The 26,764-nt window shown below is 38.9% G+C and overlaps 1 protein-coding gene and 1 non-coding gene across 2 annotated transcripts; one reads left to right on the top strand and one right to left on the bottom strand.

The window, feature by feature from the left end:
* The first annotated feature begins 2,304 nt into the window (after positions 1-2,304).
* LOC131593325 (uncharacterized) lies at positions 2,305-4,671 on the top strand. The gene has a single exon (XM_058865793.1). The coding sequence runs from the start codon at positions 2,305-2,307 to the stop codon at positions 4,669-4,671; it is 2,367 nt and encodes a 788-aa protein (XP_058721776.1).
* Positions 2,824-2,930, bottom strand: LOC131645415 (small nucleolar RNA R71). Its single transcript, XR_009297038.1, has one exon. It is a non-coding gene; the product is annotated as a small nucleolar RNA R71 (small nucleolar RNA).
* Positions 4,672-26,764: the final 22,093 nt, after the last annotated feature.

Here is a 26,764-nt window from a genome sequence, read left to right as displayed (position 1 = left end):
AATGTCCAGGTTCTTTACATTCATAGCACGTCACCTTCTTCTTTTCATTTCTTCTGTGTCCAGAAGATTCTCCCTTCTCAGGTCTTTTGAAGTTCTTGAAGTTCTTGAAGTTCTTGAACTTTCTCTGCTTGCTTTTCCAGAGTTGATTTACTCTTCTGGATATTAGAGATAGTTCATCTTCTTCTTCTTCTGATTCTGACTCTTCAGAATCTTCTTCTTCAGCCTGAAAAGCGTTAGTGCATTTTTTATTACTAGATTTTAATGCAATAGACTTACCTTTCTTCTGAGGTTCATTTGCATCCAGCTCTATTTCATGACTCCTCAGGGCACTGATCAGCTCCTCAAGAGAAACTTCATTCAGATTCTTGGCGATCTTGAATGCAGTCACCATGGGTCCCCATCTTCTGGGTAAGCTTCTGATGATCTTCTTCACATGATCAGCTTTGGTGTAGCCTTTATCTAGCACTCTCAATCGAGCAGTCAGAGTCTGGAATCTTGAAAACATTGCTTCAATGTTCTCATCTTCCTCCATCTTGAATGCTTCATACTTATGGATTAGAGCCAAGGCCTTTGTCTCCTTTACTTGAGCATTACCCTCATGAGTCATCTTTAAGGATTCAAAGATATCATGAGCAGTTTCTCTATTTGTTATCTTCTCATACTCAGTGATAACACGAAAACGTATCGTATATTTAGCTTAATTTACATGCATTATTATTCTATTTTATTTCGGTTTTATTATTTTATTTTGTATTATGCCGGTATTTCTATTTGTTTTCAGGAATTTATTTAATCGGAGCTCGCAAAAGAAATAGTCGGAAAAAGGACTTAAAATGGAAGAGAAATTGCTTAAAAGGACAATAAATAAGGAGGTGCAAATAGAAGAAGGAAAGAGGCCCAAAGCAATGCTGAAGCAAGAAGCCCATATGCGCAAAAGTGAGTTACACGTGACGTGGGGCACCCTGAGGTCCACGCCGATCGGCGCACCCCCCTCTCTGTCGTTCGGCACCCCTCTAAAATATGGTGCGTGACGTAAGTCACACACCCAGGCCCAGAGGAGTCTGTTTTCAAAGACGCTACTTTCTCTCCTCCATTTTCTCCGTCGTGAGATGTTGTTACGAGACATTTCAAAACCTAGTGCTGCTCTATAAATTCAACACAAGACCTGAATCAAAGGGTTACGAAGTTTTACCCTACTGCCGTCAAGAGTTCATCTGTTTTCTTTCCAGTTCTGTTCTTATTTTCCTACCCGCTTCCAGCAATAGATTTCCACACCGGAAACTCTATTGTAATTCAGTTTCTTTTTCTAGCTTCAGATTTAGTTTCAGTTTTCAGTATTAGATTTAATTTCAGAATTTACATCAAGTACCGGATTCAAGAACCAGTGCTGCAAGATTACAATTTTCAGTCTGCAATTTAATTCAGGTTTATTTATTAGCATTTATTATTATTCACGGTTTATGTTAATTTATCAAATTATGTCCGTATTATATTATATCTATTATATATGTTCTGATTCGTCTATTAAAACAATGTCCGTCTAAATACCTTTTATCGGTATGTAAGGTCATATAACCAAGGGAATCGAGTAATTCTTTGATGTAGTTTATTAATTAAATTTATTTGTCTGGCTGATATTTCTAAACGCTTAATTAAACTGTTTTCTAACGAGAGTTAAAAACAATAGAAGTTAGGATCAATAAAAACGAGAGTTTGAGATTTTAACTGGACCTTAGAAATTAGGCATTAGCCTTAAATACAGCGAGAGCGCTTTAAGGGTAATTAGTTTTCATTGGTTTTCAAAAATCACTTTGAAATTTAATTGATACGGCGAGATTGCTCACTTAGGTTTAATAGTGAAATCATAATCAATAAACACGAGAGTGTGAGAGGAGGGTTTTTAAACTAATGATTTCTACAGAAAAGTGATTTTAAAATTTCGATCCGCATCGATGGCTTACTAGATCCCCGAAGTCCGACTATTGCATACCGATATTCTTATCCTAGATTTAATTTAATAATATTTCTTTTTAATTCCCGTCTGATCAATAATCAATTGAATATTAGCCTTAGATTTACGTAGTAGCGATTAACTACATTAGGTCGATTCTTAGTCCCTGTGGGTTCGATATCTTTTAAAACTACGCGATAGACTGTGCACTTGCAGTCATAATCACAGACATACCCCATTGTCGCGATCAAGTTTTTGGCGCCGTTGCCGGGGACTAATTTAGTCGACAATCGTAATTAACTGTTACGTTGTAGAGTCTAAGGCAAACTCAATTTTTCTAATTCCCTTTGTGCATGCCAAGTACTCGCTCTCGAAGTGAAGACTTAGCGCTGCCAATTCCCGAACCGGAGCGTTCTATCACTGTATCACGTCGATTACGATGTACTCGCACTCTTGTTCCTACTCCTATTTCTGAACCAGTTGAAGAATCAACCATGGGAGAACAGCCGCGTCCTCTCAAATCTTATGTTATTCCTTCGCAAGCTGAACCTCACAATAGCATTGCTGCTTCTGCTATTGAGGCGAATAATTTCGAGTTAAAACCATCGTTGTTGTCAGCTGTACAACAAAACCAATTTTCTGGAAATGCGACGGAGGATCCTAATCTTCATTTGTCGGTGTTCCTGCAATACGCAGACACTGTAAAAGCAAATGGTGTCAGTTCGGAGGCTATCCGACTGCGCCTTTTTCCTTTTTCACTGAGGGATAGAGCTAGAGCTTGGCTTCAGTCTTTACCCGCCAACTCTGTCACGACCTGGAATGAACTTAAGAAAGTCTTTCTGGCGTGTTATTTTCAACCTAGTAAGACCGCCATGCTAAGAGCCCAGATCACTGGGTTTAGACAAAAAGACAACGAGTCTTTATTCGAAGCGTGGGAGAGATACAAAGACATGCTTAGACTTTCACCACACCATGGTTTAGAACAATGGTTAATCATTCATACCTTCTACAATGGTCTCCTCTACAATACGAGACTTACGATTGACGTCGCCGCAAGTGGCGCACTGATGGATAAAGAATATTCTGATGCCTACGCACTTATTGAAAGTATGGCTCAAAACCATTATCAATGGGGAAGCGAGAAAGCTCAATCAGAGAAAACTTCTGGAGAGAAATCTTCAACAAAGAGTGGAATGTACGAGATAAGTAGCCTCGACCGCGTTAACGCCGAAGTCGATGCCCTAACTCAGAAGATTGAAAACCTCACTATAGCACTTGTAGCCGCCGTGGCTGCTGTTTCCCCAAATTGCGAAATATGCGGGATGTCTGGACATGCTGCCCCCGAGTGCCAACTTTTGGCAGAAGTTTCCCCCGAACCAGTAAACAATGCTCAAGGAAACCCCTACTCAAACACGTATAACCCAGGATGGAAGAATCACCCTAATTTCTCGTACAAGAACAATAATGCTTTGTACGCACCTGGTCAAGCACCCAGTGTACCACCTAGATATCAAAAGGCACCATTTGCTGCTCCTAACGTCCCTAGGAAATCTAACTTAGAAATAATGATGGAAAATTTCATAGCCACTCAAACTCAGACTAATAAGGATTTCATAAACCAGAACATGCACACTAATGAGCAAATCAAACAGTTAGCGACTAAAGTAGACGCGTTGGCCACTCACAACAAGATGCTCGAGACACAAATCTCTCAAGTGGCACAGCAACAAGCACCTACTGCCGCACCTGCTGGGACATTTCCAGGACAGCCACAACCAAACCCAAAGGGACATGCTCATGCTATTATTCTGCGAAGTGGTAGAGAGATGGATGAACCGACTGACCATAGGCTTAAAAACCCTGCTATGTTCCAAAGCCCTAGGAAGACAACTGAGGAGGAAAGTAGACCCAAGGATAAACCAAGTGATCCGAAGGAGAAAGAAGACAAAAAAGGCGAGACGGAGGAAAAAGAAGCGCCATACATACCTCCACCACCTTATAAACCACCTATCCTGTACCCTCAAAGACTCGAGAAATCTAGAAACATAGAGCAATTTAAGAAATTTGTCGAACTTCTTAAACTGTTAAACATCACAATTCCGTTTACAGAAGCCATTACCCAAATGCCCTCACATGCTAAGTTCCTAAAAGAAATCCTATCGAATAAGAAGAAATTAGAAGACAACGAGACCATAACACTCATTGTTGAATGTAGTGCAATAATTCAAAATAAAATGCCACCTAAGCTGAAAGACCCAGGAAGTTTCTCCATACCTTGCAATATAGGAAAATTTGTCATAGACAAAGCTTTATGCGACTTAGGAGCTAGTATTAGCCTAATGCCTTTGTCCATTTGCGAGAAACTAAACATGGGAGATCTAAGACCAACCAAGATGTCAGTACAACTTGCAGACCGATCTGTCAAGTATCCTGTAGGTGTTCTTGAAAATGTACTCGTCCGCATCAGACAATTCTACATCCCTACGGATTTCATAATTATGGACATAAAGGAAGACGTCAATACTCCTATAATTATAGGAAGACCTTTTCTAGCTACCGCTGGAGCCATTATAGACGTAAAGAAAGGCAAGTTGACATTCGAAGTAGGTGAGGAGAAGGTCGAGTTTATTCTAACACAATTCCTTCAAGCCCCAGCTATAAAAGATACATGTTATCTGGTGGATGTTATTGATGAATGTATAAGAGAGATAGGACTATGAGAAGAATCCTATTCCGAAGTTATAAAGATTTCGATGCCCCTGATTTTCGAAGATGACAATTGGCGACCGGAATATCGAGACGATAGTTTAAGCGAATGCTTAGCTTTAACACCCAACCTTATGCCTTGCCCAAAGAAACCAGCCTTGGACCTTAAACCATTACCCAAGACTTTTAGGTGTGAATATCTAGACGAGGAGCTCAAAAGACCAGTAATAGTCAACGCAGAGCTAGGAGCCACAGAGACTGAGAAGCTATTACAAGTTTTAAGAAAGTATCCATCTGCGTTAGGATATAACATTGCTGATCTGAAAGGAATAAGTCCTTCCATATGTATGCATCACATCATGTTGGAAAAAGATTGCAAAACCTCTAGGGAGCATCAAAGAAGAATTAACCCTATCCTGAGCACAGTAGTTAAGATGAAGTTACCAAACTTCTGAATGCTTGAATTATATATCCAACTTCCGATAGTCAGTGGGTAAGTCCGGTCCATTGTGTACCAAAGAAGGGAGGCATAACAGTTACCATAAACAAGTCAGGCGAATCTATAGCCGAAAGAAAGGTGACTGGAGCAAGGATGTGTATTAACTATCGTAAGTTAAACAAAGCCACGAGGAAAGACCATTTCCATCTTCCCTTTATTGACCAAATGCTCGATCGCTTAGCAAAACATTCCTATTAATGCTACTTGGATGGTTACTCAGAATTCTTTCAAATCCCGATCCACCCTGATGACCAAGAGAAAACAACCTTCACGTGCCTTTATGGAACATTCGCTTATAGACGAATGCCTTTTAGATTATGCAACGCCCCTGCGACATTTCAGAGATGCATGATGTCAATTTTCGCTGATTACATAGACAACATCATGGAACTTTAAGGACGACTTCTCTGTGTGTGGGGAAGATTTCGAAGGATGTCTCTCAAATCTAGAAAAAGTATTGGACAGATGTGTACAAGTTAAACTCGTCCTAAATTGAGAAAAGTGTCACTTTATGGTTAAACAAGGGATTGTACTTGGACACGTAGTCTCTGAAAGAGGAATAGAAGTCGATAAAGTAAAGATCGAAGTAATAGAAAATCTCCAACCCCCTAAAACAGTTAGAGAGATACGAAACTTCTTAGGTCACGCAGGTTTCTATAGAAGATTCATAAAGGACTTTTCTAATATCTCTAAACCTCTGACTAGCCTCTTAATGAAAGACGTTGAGTTTAACTTCGACGATGAATGTCTAGAAGCCTTTGAAGTACTAAAGACAGCCCTGATATCCGCACCCATAATGCAACCACCCGACTGGAATTTACCATTTGAAATTATGTGTGATGCAAGCGACTATGCTGTAGAAGCTGTCTTAGGCCAAAGGAAAGATAAGAAACTCCACGCAATATACTATGCAAGTAGGACCTTAGACCATGCGCAAATGAATTACGCCACAACCGAAAAGGAACTCCTGGCCGTGGTCTTCACGTTAGATAAGTTTCGTTCCTATCTAATAGGAGCAAAAATAATAATTTACACCGACCATGCAGCCATTAGGTATCTACTAGCTAAACAAGATGCAAAACCTAGACTATTAAGGTGGATCCTATTGCTACAAGAATTTGAGTTGGAAATCAAAGATAAAAAAGGGACCGAAAATGTTGTAGCCGACCATTTATCTAGGATGGAAGGTATTAAGACAGAAGAAACACCGATCAACGATGATTTCCCCTATGAACGCTTAATAGCACATTTAGAATATGAAAGCAACACGTTGGAACAACCTAAAGCGCAAACCGTTAAGACACTAAGCACCGGAACCACATTGCCATGGTATGTCGATTTCGTCAATTACCTAGCTGCGAGAGTGCTTCCGCCTGATATGACTTACCAACAAAAGAAGAAGTTCTTCCATGACCTTAAACAGTATTATTGGGATGAACCCTTGCTATTCAAAAGAGGCGCTGATGGGATATTCCGCCGATGTGTTCCGGAAGAAGAAATAGAAAGCATAATACGTCATTGCCATGATGCCCCCTAATCCTATGGTGGGCATGCTAGCACAACAAAGACATGCGCTAAGATTCTGCAAGCAGGTCTCTTTTGGCCCAACCTGTGGAAGGATGTCCACATCGCTGTTAGAAACTGCGACCGATGTCTGCGCACTGGAAACATATATAGGCGAGATGAAATGCCACAAAAGGGCATTTTAGAAGTAGAAATCTTTGATATGTGGGGAATCGATTTTATGGGATCTTTCCCATCTTCCTTTGGAAATAACTACATACTTGTCGCAGTCGATTACGTATCTTAATGGATAGAAGCTGTAGCCTCACCCACAAACGATGCACAAGTAGTTATTAGGCTATTCAAAAATATAAACTTTCCAAGATTTGGTGTACTAAGATTAGTCATTAGCGACGGAGGATCCCACTTCATATCTAGAATTTTCGAAAAACTCCTAGTGAAATATGGAGTCCGACACCATGTAGCAACACCTTACCACCCACAAACTAGTGGACAATTCGAAGTCTCGAATAGACAAATTAAGCAAATACTTGAAAGGACTGTTGCCACATCTAGGAAGGATTGGTCAACTAAGTTACACGAAGCACTGTGGGCGTATAGAACCGCCTACAAGACACCGATAGGAACCACGCCTTTCAAATTAGTATACGGTAAATCTTGTCATCTACCGGTAGAACTAGAGCATAAAGCCTACTAGGCAATAAAAACCTTAAACCTAAGTTAGACCGCCGCAGGCGAAAGAAGGCTATTAGATATCCACGAGTTGGAAGAAATTAGATTAGATGCTTACGAGAATGCTAAGATTTACAAAGAAAGAACAAAGAAGTGGCACGATAAACGCATCTCAAGGAAGGAATTCAATGAAGGAGATGTGGTGCTACTCTTTAATTCTCGACTTAAGCTATTCCCAGGAAAACTTCGTTCAAGATGATCTGGTCCATTCGAAGTTACCAAAGTATATCCGAGTGGCGCTATTGAAATTAAAGGAAAATCAAGCGATAGCTTCGTTGTAAACGGGCAGCGATTGAAACATTACCATAATGTTGAAAACAAAGACTACACTGATAGTCTTAAGCTTGTAGAGTTAATCGTCGAGTCGTAGAACTAACCGTCGGTTCGTCGAGCTTGCAACGTTAAACAAAGCGCTTTCGTGGGAGACAACCCGCCTTTTAACTTTAATTTTCTGTTAAGTTATTTTTAATTTTAAAAATGTTTTATTAAAATTTATCTTCTTTTCTTTCTGCACTCTATTTTCAAAATACTAACTCTTTGTTTTAAATCATGCTAACTTAAAACTTTTCTTTCTGATTTTAAAAACTTCCAGGGTACTAACCACTTTTCTGACTTTAGAGATGGATTTCACTGATGACATGGTAGTTACTTTTGGGAGTGAGGATCAGCAGAGACGATATGAGATTCTGGCACAGCGTGAGATGGGTCTCACCGCTTTCTCGCATGATGCGACTCTGACAGTTCTAGGTATCCGGGAAAGTGTGCATTTTATGCTTCATCAGATTGGATGGGAGGATCTCCTTACCACCCATACACCCACTTTCCGCAGCCTGACCTTAGAGTTTCTGAGTTCCCTCCGATATGAGCCTAGACTTGGATTAGGTTTCAACAGAGGAAGAGTTTCATTCAGATTGTTTGGATTCACCTACCGCTTCACCACCCGTCAGTTGGCCAAGTTACTAGGATATCCCATAGGCATGGATGCCTTGATGGAAGTCGATGATGAGTACTTCCCTAATAACATCGTTGACTACTTTTGGAGTACCATATCTGGTAGAAACCAGAATGATCTACGACTCTCTTCAGAAATCCACAATCCCGCCATTAGGTATTTCCAGATGATTCTAGCTTTCACACTTCTTGGAAAACCTTTGGGCGATACTTCGGTGACTAAGGATGAGTTAGGCATTATGATGTGTGTTTTCCAAGCCAGAACGATTATGGGAGTCTCCTTTATGCTTACTAGGATGGCCACTCTGGCCCAAGATACCATCGGTCTTATCCTTGTAGGGGGTCTTGTTACTAAGATCGCCCATGCTTTATCTTTGAGAGGCCCGCTTGCTAGATTGATTCCTTATGGAGGATTCAAATCCATGGACACTGAGTTTTGCTTCAACAAGAGCCTGATTAGCAACTGTAGCAACCTGCCCTAAAAATTAGCTTTTAGAGTCGCCACCTATTCTGAAGGGCGAATAGGAAACCCTACGCAGTATAAAGATTCAGGGTAAGATTATTATAATCAGGTTAAGGGAAGGTGTTAGGCACCCTTAACCCTTTCCTAAGGTTTTAAGTCTAAGGTACAGTTTTATGGCTAAATATTCAGGTTTAATAGCTAAGGAAATGAAAAGGGCGAAAAGTGAGATTTGAACTTAATTGAGGTTTTAGGGAAGGGGACTCGCCTTGGTTATCCAAGTGCCTACGTATCTCCTTAGGGAGAATCAGAGTCAACGTAGTTCGGGCACAGGATTGTACGCCTTAGAATTGATTATGGAGGTTTGAAGGCTTTTTGAATGGCCTATCGTAGTTTTGAATTTGATTTGAAAGGCATTTTGAATTGCCTTATCGAGAAGGATGAAAATCCGTAGTGTCGTGGTTTAGTGTGTTTTAAATGTTTTGGGTGTACAACCCTGATTTAATATGTCACCGTTAGATGCGATGATCAATAGGTTTGATCATTATAGCTAACGGATTAAGGGGCATTGCTGGTTACTCAGATCAATAGATTGATCGTCGCGGGCAGCAAATGAAGTGTATTTTAATCTTTGTAATTTTTTATCTCTTGTCTAATGCGACTAATAGGTTTAGTCGGGTCGAGAAGAGAATTAATTAAGGGTTAATGTTTTTTGCCAAATGGGCAGTAGGATTGGGCAAACCCAAACACGTCGTAAAACTTTCTAGGGTTTTTGTGATTTATAATTATTTAAACTAATTAAATAGACTAAATCGAATAATCGAAATAATCGGGAGTTACTCCTAAAACCTAATCCTAATTTAATTTCCTTACTCTAATTAAATATCTTGATTAAATTAACCAAAATTAATTTACATTTAATCTAAGTAAATAACTAAAAAAGAAAAGTAAATAAATACAAAGATCTATACAAAAAAAAACCTGGCCTGGATTGCATAAGACTGGGTTGAGTATCCATGATATGCACCTTCATCCTAATACGTTAGATTTAGATAATAGAAGATCTGATGGTGCATGATCGAGGGTGCATGGTGGATGCGTATGAAGGCATAGCACTGAATCCAGTGTTTGATTTAATTGAAAAAATATTGCTTTGGCTAGGGATCGAACTGCGCACACCATGGCCACGCCTCTGTTTCTTTAACCACTTGTGTCACATGCTTTTGCTGTTAGTTAGATAGAAACAAATATATAAATATACAAACTATTATTAAATGAGAAAAGTCAAAGAAATAGCCTGCGTGGGACCCAGGGTATGCTGACGCGCCAATCAAAGAAGGAGAGAGAGCAGTCCAGGTTTGACCCTCCAATGGGGAGTTGCGCGTGGAAGGAGAGAGAAGAGGAAAAGCTGATCGGACAATCGAAGCACTGTGCGTGGGTCCGCCTCTTGTTCATCATCTTCTCCGGTTGGTGGCCAAGCTTTCCTGCGAATTTAGTTAGGAATTTTCCTGCGGATTTACCCGCAGAAAATTCCTTCGAAATTCCTGCAATTCGACACACGTTAAAACGATGGCAGCAACATACAAAGATAACCCAGATATACGTAAAACCAGGCCCTGAATCCATTGGCGTGGTTCTTTCGCCCTGAAACGTTCTGCAAGTACCAACACGAAGAAACATCTACTTTGTGCCCTAGCCATGGTGGAATTTGTTTCACGCCCTAAAACTCCAAAACAACGGTTCAAACCTCTTCTACATGTTGTCAGAAACTTATCCATGTGATTAGTTTACATTGAAACACAAAGTAATGGAAATTACACAAAATTGAAATATATAAGAATATGTGAAACTTGTTATGCGCGTTATGGGTATTATGGAAGCTTAAGACCGAGTCAACCTCACCTGTTCTTACCTTAGAGACGACATGGGATCAATATTTGGCCTTGCAAGTCCTCCTCTTCTCCTTTTTTGAAATTTGCACTTATCCTTGATTTTTCTCTTATGGAACCCTAGCCTCTTTCCCTTAATTTTCGTCCCCCCTCTCCTTATGAATATTTTAGAATATATATGGGTTCAATTAGGGTTCAGCATGGGCTTGGATCTTTGGCTTTTGGAGAAATACAAAATTGATTCAAAAATATATGATTTCTTTCTATTTTTGCCTTTAATCTTGATTTAATCCTTTCTCATCCTATTACCACGAATTTTTATCAAAAATAATGATATTTGGATTATTAGATTTGATTTGGAAATATTAATCCTTGATTTAAAACTAATTTTTCACTTTTATAATGATTTATTTATTTTAAATGAATTAAAATTCAAATAGATGAAATAAACATTATAAAAATAAAATAATTGATTAAATATGATTTAAAAGGCCTATGGACCTGTTTGGAGCTAAATATTTAGGCCCATTTGGTTAAGAACTCAAAATTCTCCACTTTGCCTTTTGTGTATTTCTCCAAAATTGACCAACTTCTGAACCCTGTATCTCCTTCAATCTTTGCCATATAACCATGTTCTAGGACTTTTTGGAAAGCTCAAAGAGTCCTCTAAATGACCTTTTTGGTTTCATCTCCATTGAATTTTCCATGCTCAAGTTATGAGCTTTGACCCAAAAGGTGTTTTTATTGACTTTTAAAAGGACCTGTAATGTTTTTGTCCATATCTCTCAAATGATGCATTTCTTGATCTTGGACCCAACATCAAAGTTGTGGAGGATGAAATTTCCTTGAGAATAGGCTTTGGTTGGAGAATTTCACACAAACCATGCGAGAGTTATGACCGGTCAAAGTTGAGTTGACTTTCTAGTTAAAAAACCCTGATTTGAACCTTTGATTAGGAGAGAGTGACTTGAGTTTAACCATTGAGCCTTGAACCCTTGAAGATGAAATGATATGGGCAAATTTTGGGGTATGACAGCAACTACGAGTCTCCACCTTATCAGCTTCTCGTGAACTATGAGCAAGTTAATCACTTTGCTCTACCTTGCATTAGGTTCACAAGTGTTCACAAGAAACAAAATTGGATTTATGACTTGGAAGGACAAGGTGAGAATGACTTCGAGGAAGAAGAAAGTGATCCGAGGACACCGACTGGCTACTATGACATTGATACTACACCTGATGAGGATGTGCCTATGGTTGACCACACTGCTGCTATAGAGGCCCTTCGAACGACGTTGCTGTACTTCGTACCGATTTAGGGAGACTCCGGGGAGATTTCCACGGATTTATGGATTTGGTCACGGCAAATCTCGACAGTTTTCATCAACACTTTCAGTCCATCCCGCCTCCGAAAAGTGGCTAATTGATGACCACTAATTTTTATTTCTAACTCTTACATTTAGACAATGAGGACATCGTCTAGTTTAAGTGTGGGGGAAGGGAATGCTTAGTTAGGATTTACCGCTTTAGAAGTTTAAAATTTTTAGTTTTTCAAATTTCAGCATTTTAATTAGTTAGTATTTCTATTTTTAGAACAAAATTTTAATTTTCGGTTTTTGATTCTAATAAAATTCAGCATTTTCTTTATTCTGTTTTTATATTTTTTTTCTGCTATATGTTCCCTCTGCTAAAGTTATACTGTGTGTGCATTGTTAGAAATTAGTGTTTCTAAAAATATATCTGCTAAAGATTGCTCTATTAGAAATAAATTGCACTGCTATTAGCTTTATCTGTTAGGCACAACATGCATTTTCTGTCTGCTACCTACTGCTGCACTGCTTTGAATTCAATTGGTATAGGATAGAGCTATTATCTGCTACTGATAACTTTATATGCACCCAATTAAATACTTTGACTACTAGTCAAAAGTATTTTTACCAATTTATGCTGGTCCAATAGAATGCATGCAGTCTTGGTCAAAAAGCTATTGGAATCTCTGTGCAACACACAGACACGCAAATAGACGCACATGCATGTACATGCATGCCTGCCGTCCGCCATAATGGGCCCCATGCCGGTCGGCGTAACCCCCCTCCTTCCGTCCGGCGTTCTTCTTTAAATGCAGAGAAACGCATTTGCTTCGTTCCACACCAGAGGCAACCAATTTCTCTTATGTTCAAACTTCTCAGTGCTGAATTAATCTCCATTTTATACTTCAATTCAAACCTCACCTTAATTCCATTCAACACTCATTAAATCTACTCATTCATTCTCTGCTATATATATTGTACCACTGCCACAAACAGAACCATAAACCACAAGTATTTTTCTGCTATTTCTTCTACAATTTCTTTCACACTTCCAGCAGAAAATTTACTATGGCTAACCTCAACAACCAAAACGAAGAAGAGTTCCCCGGTGTTATTTTCCGAATTGGAGAAGCGGGAGAAATCCAACGAAACCGATACCGACGTTTCACGCAGAGAGGGGTGGAAGCATCAAGGTTCGCGTGCAAATATTACTCCAGCAAACGGGTTTATCATTCGTGAGCACACTCGACTACCCCACATACGAGGCATTAACCTTGGAGTTCCTAAGTTCTTACATTTACAACACACCCACCGACGCTTCTCACAACCTTATCGAAACCGCTACCTTCCGACTATTCAACCGAGAATACACCATGAATCAAGCAAGCATTAGTGCTCTCTTTCGGTTCCCACGTGTTGAAGGAGCCAACTATAGAATTCCGCCCGAGCTTGACTGGCAAGGAGCCTCAAATGAAACTTTGCGTCGAATATCTGGTAATGATAATGGCGCTCCCGACATGCACTTCTCTTCGCAAATTCATAACCCGGGTATGCGCTACTTCCATCGCATTTTAGCAAATACCATCTTTGGAAGAACCAGCATCAACAAAGTCAATAGTAAGGAGTTATACTTCTTTTACTGTGCCTTCGCCAATTGTAGGATCAATGCCAGCACTTTCCTTATGTCTCACATTCAAGCTTTCATGTCAAGAGAAGGAAACACACCATTCTGTGTAAGATGGGTTGTCACTAGTATAGCTTGAGCCCTCGACCTGAATGATAGGCTCAAAAATTTACCTTCTCTACCGCCCGTTTTTATGGATATCAATGGGGAGTTGCGCGTGGAAGGAGAGAGAAGAGGAAAAGCTGACCGGCCAATCGAAGCACTGCGCGTGGGTCCGCCTCTTGTTCATCATCTTCTCCGGTTGGTGGCCAAGCTTTCCTGCGAATTTAGTTAGGAATTTTCCTGCGGATTTACCCGCAGAAAATTCCTTCGAAATTCCTGCAATTCGACACACGTTAAAACGATGGCAGCAACATACAAAGATAACCCAGATATACGTAAAACCAGGCCCTGAATCCATTGGCGTGGTTCTTTCGCCCTGAAACGTTCTGCAAGTACCAACACGAAGAAACATCTACTTTGTGCCCTAGCCATGGTGGAATTTGCTTCACGCCCTAAAACTCCAAAACAACGGTTCAAACCTCTTCTACATGTTGTCAGAAACTTATCCATGTGATTAGTTTACATTGAAACACAAAGTAATGGAAATTACACAAAATTGAAATATATAAGAATATGTGAAACTTGTTATGCGCGTTATGGGTATTATGGAAGCTTAAGACCGAGTCAACCTCACATGTTCTTACCTTAGAGACGACATGGGATCAATATTTGGCCTTGCAAGTCCTCCTCTTCTCCTTTTTTGAAATTTGCACTTATCCTTGATTTTTCTCTTATGGAACCCTAGCCTCTTTCCCTTAATTTTCGTCCCCCCTCTCCTTATGAATATTTTAGAATATATATGGGTTCAATTAGGGTTCAGCATGGGCTTGGATCTTTGGCTTTTGGAGAAATACAAAATTGATTCAAAAATATATGATTTCTTTCTATTTTTGCCTTTAATCTTGATTTAATCCTTTCTCATCCTATTACCACGAATTTTTATCAAAAATAATGATATTTGGATTATTAGATTTGATTTGGAAATATTAATCCTTGATTTAAAACTAATTTTTCACTTTTATAATGATTTATTTATTTTAAATGAATTAAAATTCAAATAGATGAAATAAACATTATAAAAATAAAATAATTGATTAAATATGATTTAAAAGGCCTATGGACCTGTTTGGAGCTAAATATTTAGGCCCATTTGGTTAAGAACTCAAAATTCTCCACTTTGCCTTTTGTGTATTTCTCCAAAATTGACCAACTTCTGAACCCTGTATCTCCTTCAATCTTTGCCATATAACCATGTTCTAGGACTTTTTGGAAAGCTCAAAGAGTCCTCTAAATGACCTTTTTGGTTTCATCTCCATTGAATTTTCCATGCTCAAGTTATGAGCTTTGACCCAAAAGGTGTTTTTATTGACTTTTAAAAGGACCTGTAATGTTTTTGTCCATATCTCTCAAATGATGCATTTCTTGATCTTGGACCCAACATCAAAGTTGTGGAGGATGAAATTTCCTTGAGAATAGGCTTTGGTTGGAGAATTTCACACAAACCATGCGAGAGTTATGACCGGTCAAAGTTGAGTTGACTTTCTAGTTAAAAAACCCTGATTTGAACCTTTGATTAGGAGAGAGTGACTTGAGTTTAACCATTGAGCCTTGAACCCTTGAAGATGAAATGATATGGGCAAATTTTGGGGTATGACAGCAACTACGAGTCTCCACCTTATCAGCTTCTCGTGAACTATGAGCCAGTTAATCACTTTGCTCTACCTTGCATTAGGTTCACAAGTGTTCACAAGAAACAAAATTGGATTTATGACTTGGAAGGACAAGGTGAGAATGACTTCGAGGAAGAAGAAAGTGATCCGAGGACACCGACTGGCTACTATGACATTGATACTACACCTGATGAGGATGTGCCTATGGTTGACCACACTGCTGCTATAGAGACCCTTCGGAACGACGTTGCTGTACTTCGTACCGATTTAGGGAGACTCCGGGGAGATTTCCACGGATTTATGGATTTGGTCACGGCAAATCTCGACAGTTTTCATCAACACTTTCAGTCCATCCCGCCTCCGAAAAGTGGCTAATTGATGACCACTAATTTTTATTTCTAACTCTTACATTTAGACAATGAGGACATCGTCTAGTTTAAGTGTGGGGGAAGGGAATGCTTAGTTAGGATTTACCGCTTTAGAAGTTTAAAATTTTTAGTTTTTCAAATTTCAGCATTTTAATTAGTTAGTATTTCTATTTTTAGAACAAAATTTTAATATTCGGTTTTTGATTCTAATAAAATTCAGCATTTTCTTTATTCTGTTTTTATATTTTTTTTCTGCTATATGTTCCCTCTGCTAAAGTTATACTGTGTGTGCATTGTTAGAAATTAGTGTTTCTAAAAATATATCTGCTAAAGATTGCTCTATTAGAAATAAATTGCACTGCTATTAGCTTTATCTGTTAGGCACAACATGCATTTTCTGTCTGCTACCTACTGCTGCACTGCTTTGAATTCAATTGGTATAGGATAGAGCTATTATCTGCTACTGATAACTTTATATGCACCCAATTAAATACTTTGACTACTAGTCAAAAGTATTTTTACCAATTTATGTTGGTCCAATAGAATGCATGCAGTCTTGGTCAAAAAGCTATTGGAATCTCTGTGCAACACACAGACACGCAAATAGACGCACATGCATGTACATGCATGCCTGCCGTCCGCCATAATGGGCCCCATGCCGGTCGGCGTAACCCCCCTCCTTCCGTCCGGCGTTCTTCTTTAAATGCAGAGAAACGCATTTGCTTCGTTCCACACCAGAGGCAACCAATTTCTCTTATGTTCAAACTTCTCAGTGCTGAATTAATCTCCATTTTATACTTCAATTCAAACCTCACCTTAATTCCATTCAACACTCATTAAATCTACTCATTCATTCTCTGCTATATATATTGTACCACTGCCACAAACAGAACCATAAACCACAAGTATTTTTCTGCTATTTCTTCTACAATTTCTTTCACACTTCCAGCAGAAAATTTACTATGGCTAACCTCAACAACCAAAACGAAGAAGAGTTCCCCGGTGTTATTTTCCGAATTGGAGAAGCGGGAGAAATCCAACGAAACCGATACCGACGTTTCACGCAGAGAGGGGTGGAAGCATCAAGGTTCGCTCATATCGATAGCTTGCGAAGCTTGGGGCTGTACGAAACCGGTGTGCAAATATTACTCCAGCAAACGGGTTTATCATTCGTGAGCACACTCGACTACCCCACATACGAGGCATTAACCTTGGAGTTCCTAAGTTCTTACATTTACAACACACCCACCGACGCTTCTCACAACCTTATCGAAACCGCTACCTTCCGACTATTCAACCGAGAATACACCATGAATCAAGCAAGCATTAGTGCTCTCTTTCGGTTCCCACGTGTTGAAGGAGCCAACTATAGAATTCCGCCCGAGCTTGACTGGCAAGGAGCCTCAAATGAAACTTTGCGTCGAATATCTGGTAATGATAATGGCGCTCCCGACATGCACTTCTCTTCGCAAATTCATAACCCGGGTATGCGCTACTTCCATCGCATTTTAGCAAATACCATCTTTGGAAGAACCAGCATCAACAAAGTCAATAGTAAGGAGTTATACTTCTTTTACTGTGCCTTCGCCAATTGTAGGATCAATGCCAGCACTTTCCTTATGTCTCACATTCAAGCTTTCATGTCAAGAGAAGGAAACACACCATTCTGTGTAAGATGGGTTGTCACTAGTATAGCTTGAGCCCTCGACCTGAATGATAGGCTCAAAAATTTACCTTCTCTACCGCCCGTTTTTATGGATATCAATGGGGAGTTGCGCGTGGAAGGAGAGAGAAGAGGAAAAGCTGACCGGCCAATCGAAGCACTGCGCGTGGGTCCGCCTCTTGTTCATCATCTTCTCCGGTTGGTGGCCAAGCTTTCCTGCGAATTTAGTTAGGAATTTTCCTGCGGATTTACCCGCAGAAAATTCCTTCGAAATTCCTGCAATTCGACACACGTTAAAACGATGGCAGCAACATACAAAGATAACCCAGATATACGTAAAACCAGGCCCTGAATCCATTGGCGTGGTTCTTTCGCCCTGAAACGTTCTGCAAGTACCAACACGAAGAAACATCTACTTTGTGCCCTAGCCATGGTGGAATTTGCTTCACGCCCTAAAACTCCAAAACAACGGTTCAAACCTCTTCTACATGTTGTCAGAAACTTATCCATGTGATTAGTTTACATTGAAACACAAAGTAATGGAAATTACACAAAATTGAAATATATAAGAATATGTGAAACTTGTTATGCGCGTTATGGGTATTATGGAAGCTTAAGACCGAGTCAACCTCACATGTTCTTACCTTAGAGACGACATGGGATCAATATTTGGCCTTGCAAGTCCTCCTCTTCTCCTTTTTTGAAATTTGCACTTATCCTTGATTTTTCTCTTATGGAACCCTAGCCTCTTTCCCTTAATTTTCGTCCCCCCTCTCCTTATGAATATTTTAGAATATATATGGGTTCAATTAGGGTTCAGCATGGGCTTGGATCTTTGGCTTTTGGAGAAATACAAAATTGATTCAAAAATATATGATTTCTTTCTATTTTTGCCTTTAATCTTGATTTAATCCTTTCTCATCCTATTACCACGAATTTTTATCAAAAATAATGATATTTGGATTATTAGATTTGATTTGGAAATATTAATCCTTGATTTAAAACTAATTTTTCACTTTTATAATGATTTATTTATTTTAAATGAATTAAAATTCAAATAGATGAAATAAACATTATAAAAATAAAATAATTGATTAAATATGATTTAAAAGGCCTATGGACCTGTTTGGAGCTAAATATTTAGGCCCATTTGGTTAAGAACTCAAAATTCTCCACTTTGCCTTTTGTGTATTTCTCCAAAATTGACCAACTTCTGAACCCTGTATCTCCTTCAATCTTTGCCATATAACCATGTTCTAGGACTTTTTGGAAAGCTCAAAGAGTCCTCTAAATGACCTTTTTGGTTTCATCTCCATTGAATTTTCCATGCTCAAGTTATGAGCTTTGACCCAAAAGGTGTTTTTATTGACTTTTAAAAGGACCTGTAATGTTTTTGTCCATATCTCTCAAATGATGCATTTCTTGATCTTGGACCCAACATCAAAGTTGTGGAGGATGAAATTTCCTTGAGAATAGGCTTTGGTTGGAGAATTTCACACAAACCATGCGAGAGTTATGACCGGTCAAAGTTGAGTTGACTTTCTAGTTAAAAAACCCTGATTTGAACCTTTGATTAGGAGAGAGTGACTTGAGTTTAACCATTGAGCCTTGAACCCTTGAAGATGAAATGATATGGGCAAATTTTGGGGTATGACAGCAACTACGAGTCTCCACCTTATCAGCTTCTCGTGAACTATGAGCAAGTTAATCACTTTGCTCTACCTTGCATTAGGTTCACAAGTGTTCACAAGAAACAAAATTGGATTTATGACTTGGAAGGACAAGGTGAGAATGACTTCGAGGAAGAAGAAAGTGATCCGAGGACACCGACTGGCTACTATGACATTGATACTACACCTGATGAGGATGTGCCTATGGTTGACCACACTGCTGCTATAGAGGCCCTTCGAACGACGTTGCTGTACTTCGTACCGATTTAGGGAGACTCCGGGGAGATTTCCACGGATTTATGGATTTGGTCACGGCAAATCTCGACAGTTTTCATCAACACTTTCAGTCCATCCCGCCTCCGAAAAGTGGCTAATTGATGACCACTAATTTTTATTTCTAACTCTTACATTTAGACAATGAGGACATCGTCTAGTTTAAGTGTGGGGGAAGGGAATGCTTAGTTAGGATTTACCGCTTTAGAAGTTTAAAATTTTTAGTTTTTCAAATTTCAGCATTTTAATTAGTTAGTATTTCTATTTTTAGAACAAAATTTTAATTTTCGGTTTTTGATTCTAATAAAATTCAGCATTTTCTTTATTCTGTTTTTATATTTTTTTTCTGCTATATGTTCCCTCTGCTAAAGTTATACTGTGTGTGCATTGTTAGAAATTAGTGTTTCTAAAAATATATCTGCTAAAGATTGCTCTATTAGAAATAAATTGCACTGCTATTAGCTTTATCTGTTAGGCACAACATGCATTTTCTGTCTGCTACCTACTGCTGCACTGCTTTGAATTCAATTGGTATAGGATAGAGCTATTATCTGCTACTGATAACTTTATATGCACCCAATTAAATACTTTGACTACTAGTCAAAAGTATTTTTACCAATTTATGCTGGTCCAATAGAATGCATGCAGTCTTGGTCAAAAAGCTATTGGAATCTCTGTGCAACACACAGACACGCAAATAGACGCACATGCATGTACATGCATGCCTGCCGTCCGCCATAATGGGCCCCATGCCGGTCGGCGTAACCCCCCTCCTTCCGTCCGGCGTTCTTCTTTAAATGCAGAGAAACGCATTTGCTTCGTTCCACACCAGAGGCAACCAATTTCTCTTATGTTCAAACTTCTAAGTGCTAAATTAATCTCCATTTTATACTTCAATTCAAACCTCACCTTAATTCCATTCAACACTCATTAAATCTACTCATTCATTCTCTGCTATATATATTGTACCACTGCCACAAACAGAACCATAAACCACAAGTATTTTTCTGCTATTTCTTCTACAATTTCTTTCACACTTCCAGCAGAAAATTTATTATGGCTAACCTCAACAACCAAAACGAAGAAGAGTTCCCCGGTGTTATTTTCCGAATTGGAGAAGCGGGAGAAATCCAACGAAACCGATACCGACGTTTCACGCAGAGAGGGGTGGAAGCATCAAGGTTCGCTCATATCGATAGCTTGCGAAGCTTGGGGCTTTACGAAACCGGTGTGCAAATATTACTCCAGCAAACGGGTTTATCATTCGTGAGCTCACTCGACTACCCCACATACGAGGCATTAACCTTGGAGTTCCTAAGTTCTTACATTTACAACACACCCACCGACGCTTCTCACAACCTTATCGAAACCGCTACCTTCTGACTATTCAACCGAGAATACACCATGAATCAAGCAAGCATTAGTGCTCTCTTTCGGTTCCCACGTGTTGAAGGAGCCAACTATAGAATTTCGCCCGAGCTTGACTGGCAAGGAGCCTCAAATGAAAATTTGCGTCGAATATCCGGTAATGATAATGGCGCTCCCGACATGCACTTCTCTTCGCAAATTCATAACCCGGGTATGCGCTACTTCCATCGCATTTTAGCAAATACCATCTTTGGAAGAACCAGCATCAACAAAGTCAATAGTAAGGAGTTATACTTCTTTTACTGTGCCTTCGCCAATTGTAGGATCAATGCCAGCACTTTCCTTATGTCTCACATTCAAGCTTTCATGTCAAGAGAAGGAAACACACCATTCTGTGTAAGATGGGTTGTCACTAGTATAGCTTGAGCCCTCGACCTGAATGATAGGCTCAAAAATTTACCTTCTCTACCGCCCGTTTTTATGGATATCAATGGGGAGTTGCGCGTGGAAGGAGAGAGAAGAGGAAAAGCTGACCGGCCAATCGAAGCACTGCGCGTGGGTCCGCCTCTTGTTCATCATCTTCCCCGGTTGGTGGCCAAGCTTTCCTGCGAATTTAGTTAGGAATTTTCCTGCGGATTTACCCGCAGAAAATTCCTTCGAAATTCCTGCAATTCGACACACGTTAAAACGATGGCAGCAACATACAAAGATAACCCAGATATACGCAAAACCAGGCCCTGAATCCATTGGCGTGGTTCTTTCGCCCTGAAACGTTCTGCAAGTACCAACACGAAGAAACATCTACTTTGTGCCCTAGCCATGGTGGAATTTGCTTCACGCCCTAAAACTCCAAAACAACGATTCAAACCTCTTCTACATGTTGTCAGAAACTTATCCATGTGATTAGTTTACATTGAAATACAAAGTAATGGAAATTACACAAAATTGAAATATATAAGAATATGTGAAACTTGTTATGCGCGTTATGGGTATTATGGAAGCTTAAGACCGAGTCAACCTCACCTGTTCTTACCTTAGAGACGACATGGGATCAATATTTGGCCTTGCAAGTCCTGCTCTTCTCCTTTTTTGAAATTTGCACTTATCCTTGATTTTTCTCTTATGAACCCTAGCCTCTTTCCCTTAATTTTCGTCCCCCCTCTCCTTATGAATATTTTAGAATATATATGGGTTCAATTAGGGTTCAACATGGGCTTGGATCTTTGGCTTTTGGAGAAATACAAAATTGATTCAAAAATATATGATTTCTTTCTATTTTTGCCTTTAATCTTAATTTAATCCTTTCTCATCCTATTACCACGAATTTTTATCAAAAATAATGATATTTGGATTATTAGATTTGATTTGGAAATATTAATCCTTGATTTAAAACTAATTTTTCACTTTTATAATGATTTATTTATTTTAAATGAATTAAAATTCAAATAGATGAAATAAACATTATAAAAATAAAATAATTGATTAAATATGATTTAAAAGGCCTATGGACCTGTTTGGAGCTAAATATTTAGGCCCATTTGGTTAAGAACTCAAAATTCTCCACTTTGCCTTTTGTGTATTTCTCCAAAATTGACCAACTTCTGAGCCCTGTATCTCCTTCAATCTTTGCCATATAACCATGTTCTAGGACTTTTTGGAAAGCTCAAAGAGTCCTCTAAATGACCTTTTTGGTTTCATCTCCATTGAATTTTCCATGCTCAAGTTATGAGCTTTGACCCAAAAGGTGTTTTTATTGACTTTTAAAAGGACCTGTAATGTTTTTGTCCATATCTCTCAAATGGTGCATTTCTTGATCTTGGACCCAACATCAAAGTTGTAGAGGATGAAATTTCCTTGAGAATAGGCTTTGGTTGGAGAATTTCACACAAACCATGCGAGAGTTATGACCGGTCAAAGTTGAGTTGACTTTCTAGTTAAAAAACCCTGATTTGAACCTTTGATTAGGAGAGAGTGACTTGAGTTTAACCATTGAGCCTTGAACCCTTGAAGATGAAATGATATGGGCAAATTTTGGGGTATGACAGCAACTACGAGTCTCCACCTTATCAGCTTCTCGTGAACTATGAGCCAGTTAATCACTTTGCTCTACCTTGCATTAGGTTCACAAGTGTTCACAAGAAACAAAATTGGATTTATGACTTGGAAGGACAAGGTGAGAATGACTTCGAGGAAGAAGAAAGTGATCCGAGGACACCGACTGGCTACTATGACATTGATACTACACCTGATGAGGATGTGCCTATGGTTGACCACACTGCTGCTATAGAGACCCTTCGGAACGACGTTGCTGTACTTCGTACCGATTTAGGGAGACTCCGGGGAGATTTCCACGGATTTATGGATTTGGTCACGGCAAATCTCGACAGTTTTCATCAACACTTTCAGTCCATCCCGCCTCCGAAAAGTGGCTAATTGATGACCACTAATTTTTATTTCTAACTCTTACATTTAGACAATGAGGACATCGTCTAGTTTAAGTGTGGGGGAAGGGAATGCTTAGTTAGGATTTACCGCTTTAGAAGTTTAAAATTTTTAGTTTTTCAAATTTCAGCATTTTAATTAGTTAGTATTTCTATTTTTAGAACAAAATTTTAATTTTCGGTTTTTGATTCTAATAAAATTCAGCATTTTCTTTATTCTGTTTTTATATTTTTTTCTGCTATATGTTCCCTCTGCTAAAGTTATACTGTGTGTGCATTGTTAGAAATTAGTGTTTCTAAAAATATATCTGCTAAAGATTGCTCTATTAGAAATAAATTGCACTGCTATTAGCTTTATCTGTTAGGCACAACATGCATTTTCTGTCTGCTACCTACTGCTGCACTGCTTTGAATTCAATTGGTATAGGATAGAGCTATTATCTGCTACTGATAACTTTATATGCACCCAATTAAATACTTTGACTACTAGTCAAAAGTATTTTTACCAATTTATGTTGGTCCAATAGAATGCATGCAGTCTTGGTCAAAAAGCTATTGGAATCTCTGTGCAACACACAGACACGCAAATAGACGCACATGCATGTACATGCATGCCTGCCGTCCGCCATAATGGGCCCCATGCCAGTCGGCGTAACCCCCCTCCTTCCGTCTGGCGTTCTTCTTTAAATGCAGAGAAACGCATTTGCTTCGTTCCACACCAGAGGCAACCAATTTCTCTTATGTTCAAACTTCTCAGTGCTGAATTAATCTCCATTTTATACTTCAATTCAAACCTCACCTTAATTCCATTCAACACTCATTAAATCTACTCATTCATTCTCTGCTATATATATTGTACCACTGCCACAAACAGAACCATAAACCACAAGTATTTTTCTGCTATTTCTTCTACAATTTCTTTCACACTTCCAGCAGAAAATTTACTATGGCTAACCTCAACAACCAAAACGAAGAAGAGTTCCCCGGTGTTATTTTCCGAATTGGAGAAGCGGGAGAAATCCAACGAAACCGATACCGACGTTTCACGCAGAGAGGGGTGGAAGCATCAAGGTTCGCTCATATCGATAGCTTGCGAAGCTTGGGGCTGTATGAAACCGGTGTGCAAATATTACTCCAGCAAACGGGTTTATCATTCGTGAGCACACTCGACTACCCCACATACGAGGCATTAACCTTGGAGTTCCTAAGTTCTTACATTTACAACACACCCACCGACGCTTCTCACAACCTTATCGGAACCGCTACCTTCTGACTATTCAACCGAGAATACACCATGAATCAAGCAAGCATTAGTGCTCTCTTTCGGTTCCCACGTGTTGAAGGAGCCAACTATAGAATTCCGCCCGAGCTTGACTGGCAAGGAGCCTCAAATGAAACTTTGCGTCGAATATCCGGTAATGATAATGGCGCTCCCGACATGCACTTCTCTTCGCAAATTCATAACCCGGGTATGCGCTACTTCCATCGCATTTTAGAAAATACCATCTTTGGAAGAACCAGCATCAACAAAGTCAATAGTAAGGAGTTATACTTCTTTTACTGTGCCTTCGCCAATTGTAGGATCAATGCCAGCACTTTCGTTATGTCTCACATTCAAGCTTTCATGTCAAGAGAAGGAAACACACCATTCTGTGTAAGATGGGTTGTCACTAGTATAGCTTGAGCCCTCGACCTGAATGATAGGCTCAAAAATTTACCTTCTCTACCGCCCGTTTTCATGATTGCTGGGAGTATCGGGTCTGGACCTTACCCGTTTCGGTCCAATACATTTCTTTTTTTTCTTTTATTTTTGTAGTCTCCCTCTTGGGCCTCATCCCTTCTGGCCCATGGTCACTGGTTCTAAACAAACCCCCCATTTTAGAATTTCACCATTCCCTTTTTATTCACTTCTAATTTTAGTTTTAGTTTTAACTTCTAAGCATAAAAATTAAAAAAAAAAAAAAAAAAAAGATATTTCTTATCACTTTGTCATTAGATTTAGTAATTTGTTGCATAGTTATCATCTTTATTATTTTATGTATAATTGTTAGCATAGTGAATTAAATTTAAAAACGTCAAAAAAAAAAACAATTTTCATTCAAATAAAAATACTCGATTCAACGTCGAGTTCATTTCGAAATTTCTCACAAAAAACTTCAAAAAAAAACAATTTAAGCACTTTATTTCATTTCCGCCCAAGCGCGAAGCTTTTCATTGCCCAAGTGCAAATCTCGCCCAAGTGCGAGTTTCATTTCAAAAATTGTCTTTTCCGCCCAAGTGCAATTAGACTCATTTCATAAACCCTAAAACGCTTGATTCAACGTCAAGTTGTTAATCTTTTTTTATCAAAGTGATCGAGTGACAAGAAGTGAACACCTCTTGAATACCTTTGGTCCTTTGAATCCCTAATATAATTAAAACCTTTCTAAATCAAGTCAAAGTCATCAAGTGACAAGAAGTGAACACCTCTTGAATACCTTGATCTTTTGAATTAAAACACATTAATCAAATCAAGAGAACAAGTGACAAGAAGTGAACACCTCTTGAATACCTTGATCTTTTGAATTAAAACACATTAATCAAATCAAGAGAACAAGTGACAAGAAGTGAACACCTCTTGAATATCTTGATCTTTTGAATTAAAACACATTAATCAAATCAAGAGAACAAGTGACAAGAAGTGAACACCTCTTGAATACCTTGATCTTTTGAATTAAAATACATTAATTAAACTTGGACAACAAGTGACAATGGGACTCGCTCCTGTTGAATACCTTGGGTAAAGGACGCACTAGGTGAACACCTATGCTCAAACACTTTACTAGACGTCTGCAATCATCCATCCTAAAATAAATCAATAATCTCGTAGTTCTTTCGAACTACAATCGCTCTGATTCTTCCATTGAAGATATGTAGGCACAAGACTCAAATGTCTTGGCGAGCATAATAATAAAAAATCTTTTCTTTCTTCTCCCTAATAAAATACCAAAAACATGTTCTTTTCTCTTGATGAAATAAATGTAGACTTAAGCTAACTCTTGATTACGAAACAACTAAATGGGTCCCATCGAGTACGATGGAGGTAAAGGGTGCTAATACCTTCCCCTTGCTTAACCGACTCCCGAACCCAAATTTGGTTGCGAAGACCATCTTATTCATTGTTTTCATTTCCCATGGGTTTTATCAATATTTTCCCTTTCCCTTTGGAATAAATTAAATTTGGTGGCGACTCTGTTTGTTCTATTTCGTGGCGATCATTTTTTGACCCGTGACACTGCTATATTTGTTTTACTAAAATTAATGTCGATCAACATAATAGAGAATTAACAATCTCCCTCTTTGGAAAATTTTGGCTAAAACAAATAAACAAAATACAACCCAGAATTATAACAATAAAAAGATTGCAAACATCAACAATCTTCATAAGTTACTGAACATAGCAACAACAACAGGGAGGAACATCTCTTCATAATCATAATGATGTTAGGACATCACATTTAACTTCTTCTTCACAGCAGCTCCATTGCATCACAAAAACTCAACACCAAATAACAACAACCTCA

This window comes from Vicia villosa, linkage group LG1, assembly GCF_029867415.1.
Source record: "Vicia villosa cultivar HV-30 ecotype Madison, WI linkage group LG1, Vvil1.0, whole genome shotgun sequence".
Classification (NCBI taxonomy): Eukaryota; Viridiplantae; Streptophyta; class Magnoliopsida; order Fabales; family Fabaceae; genus Vicia; species Vicia villosa.
The sequence above is the reverse complement of the archived record's forward strand: the minus strand, read 5'-3'. Positions and strand labels throughout refer to the sequence as shown.

Coding starts and splice junctions, on each gene's coding strand:
- LOC131593325 (XM_058865793.1), top strand. CDS start 2,305: ATGCCAAGTACTCGCTCTCGAAGTGAAGACTTAGCGCTGCCAATTCCC.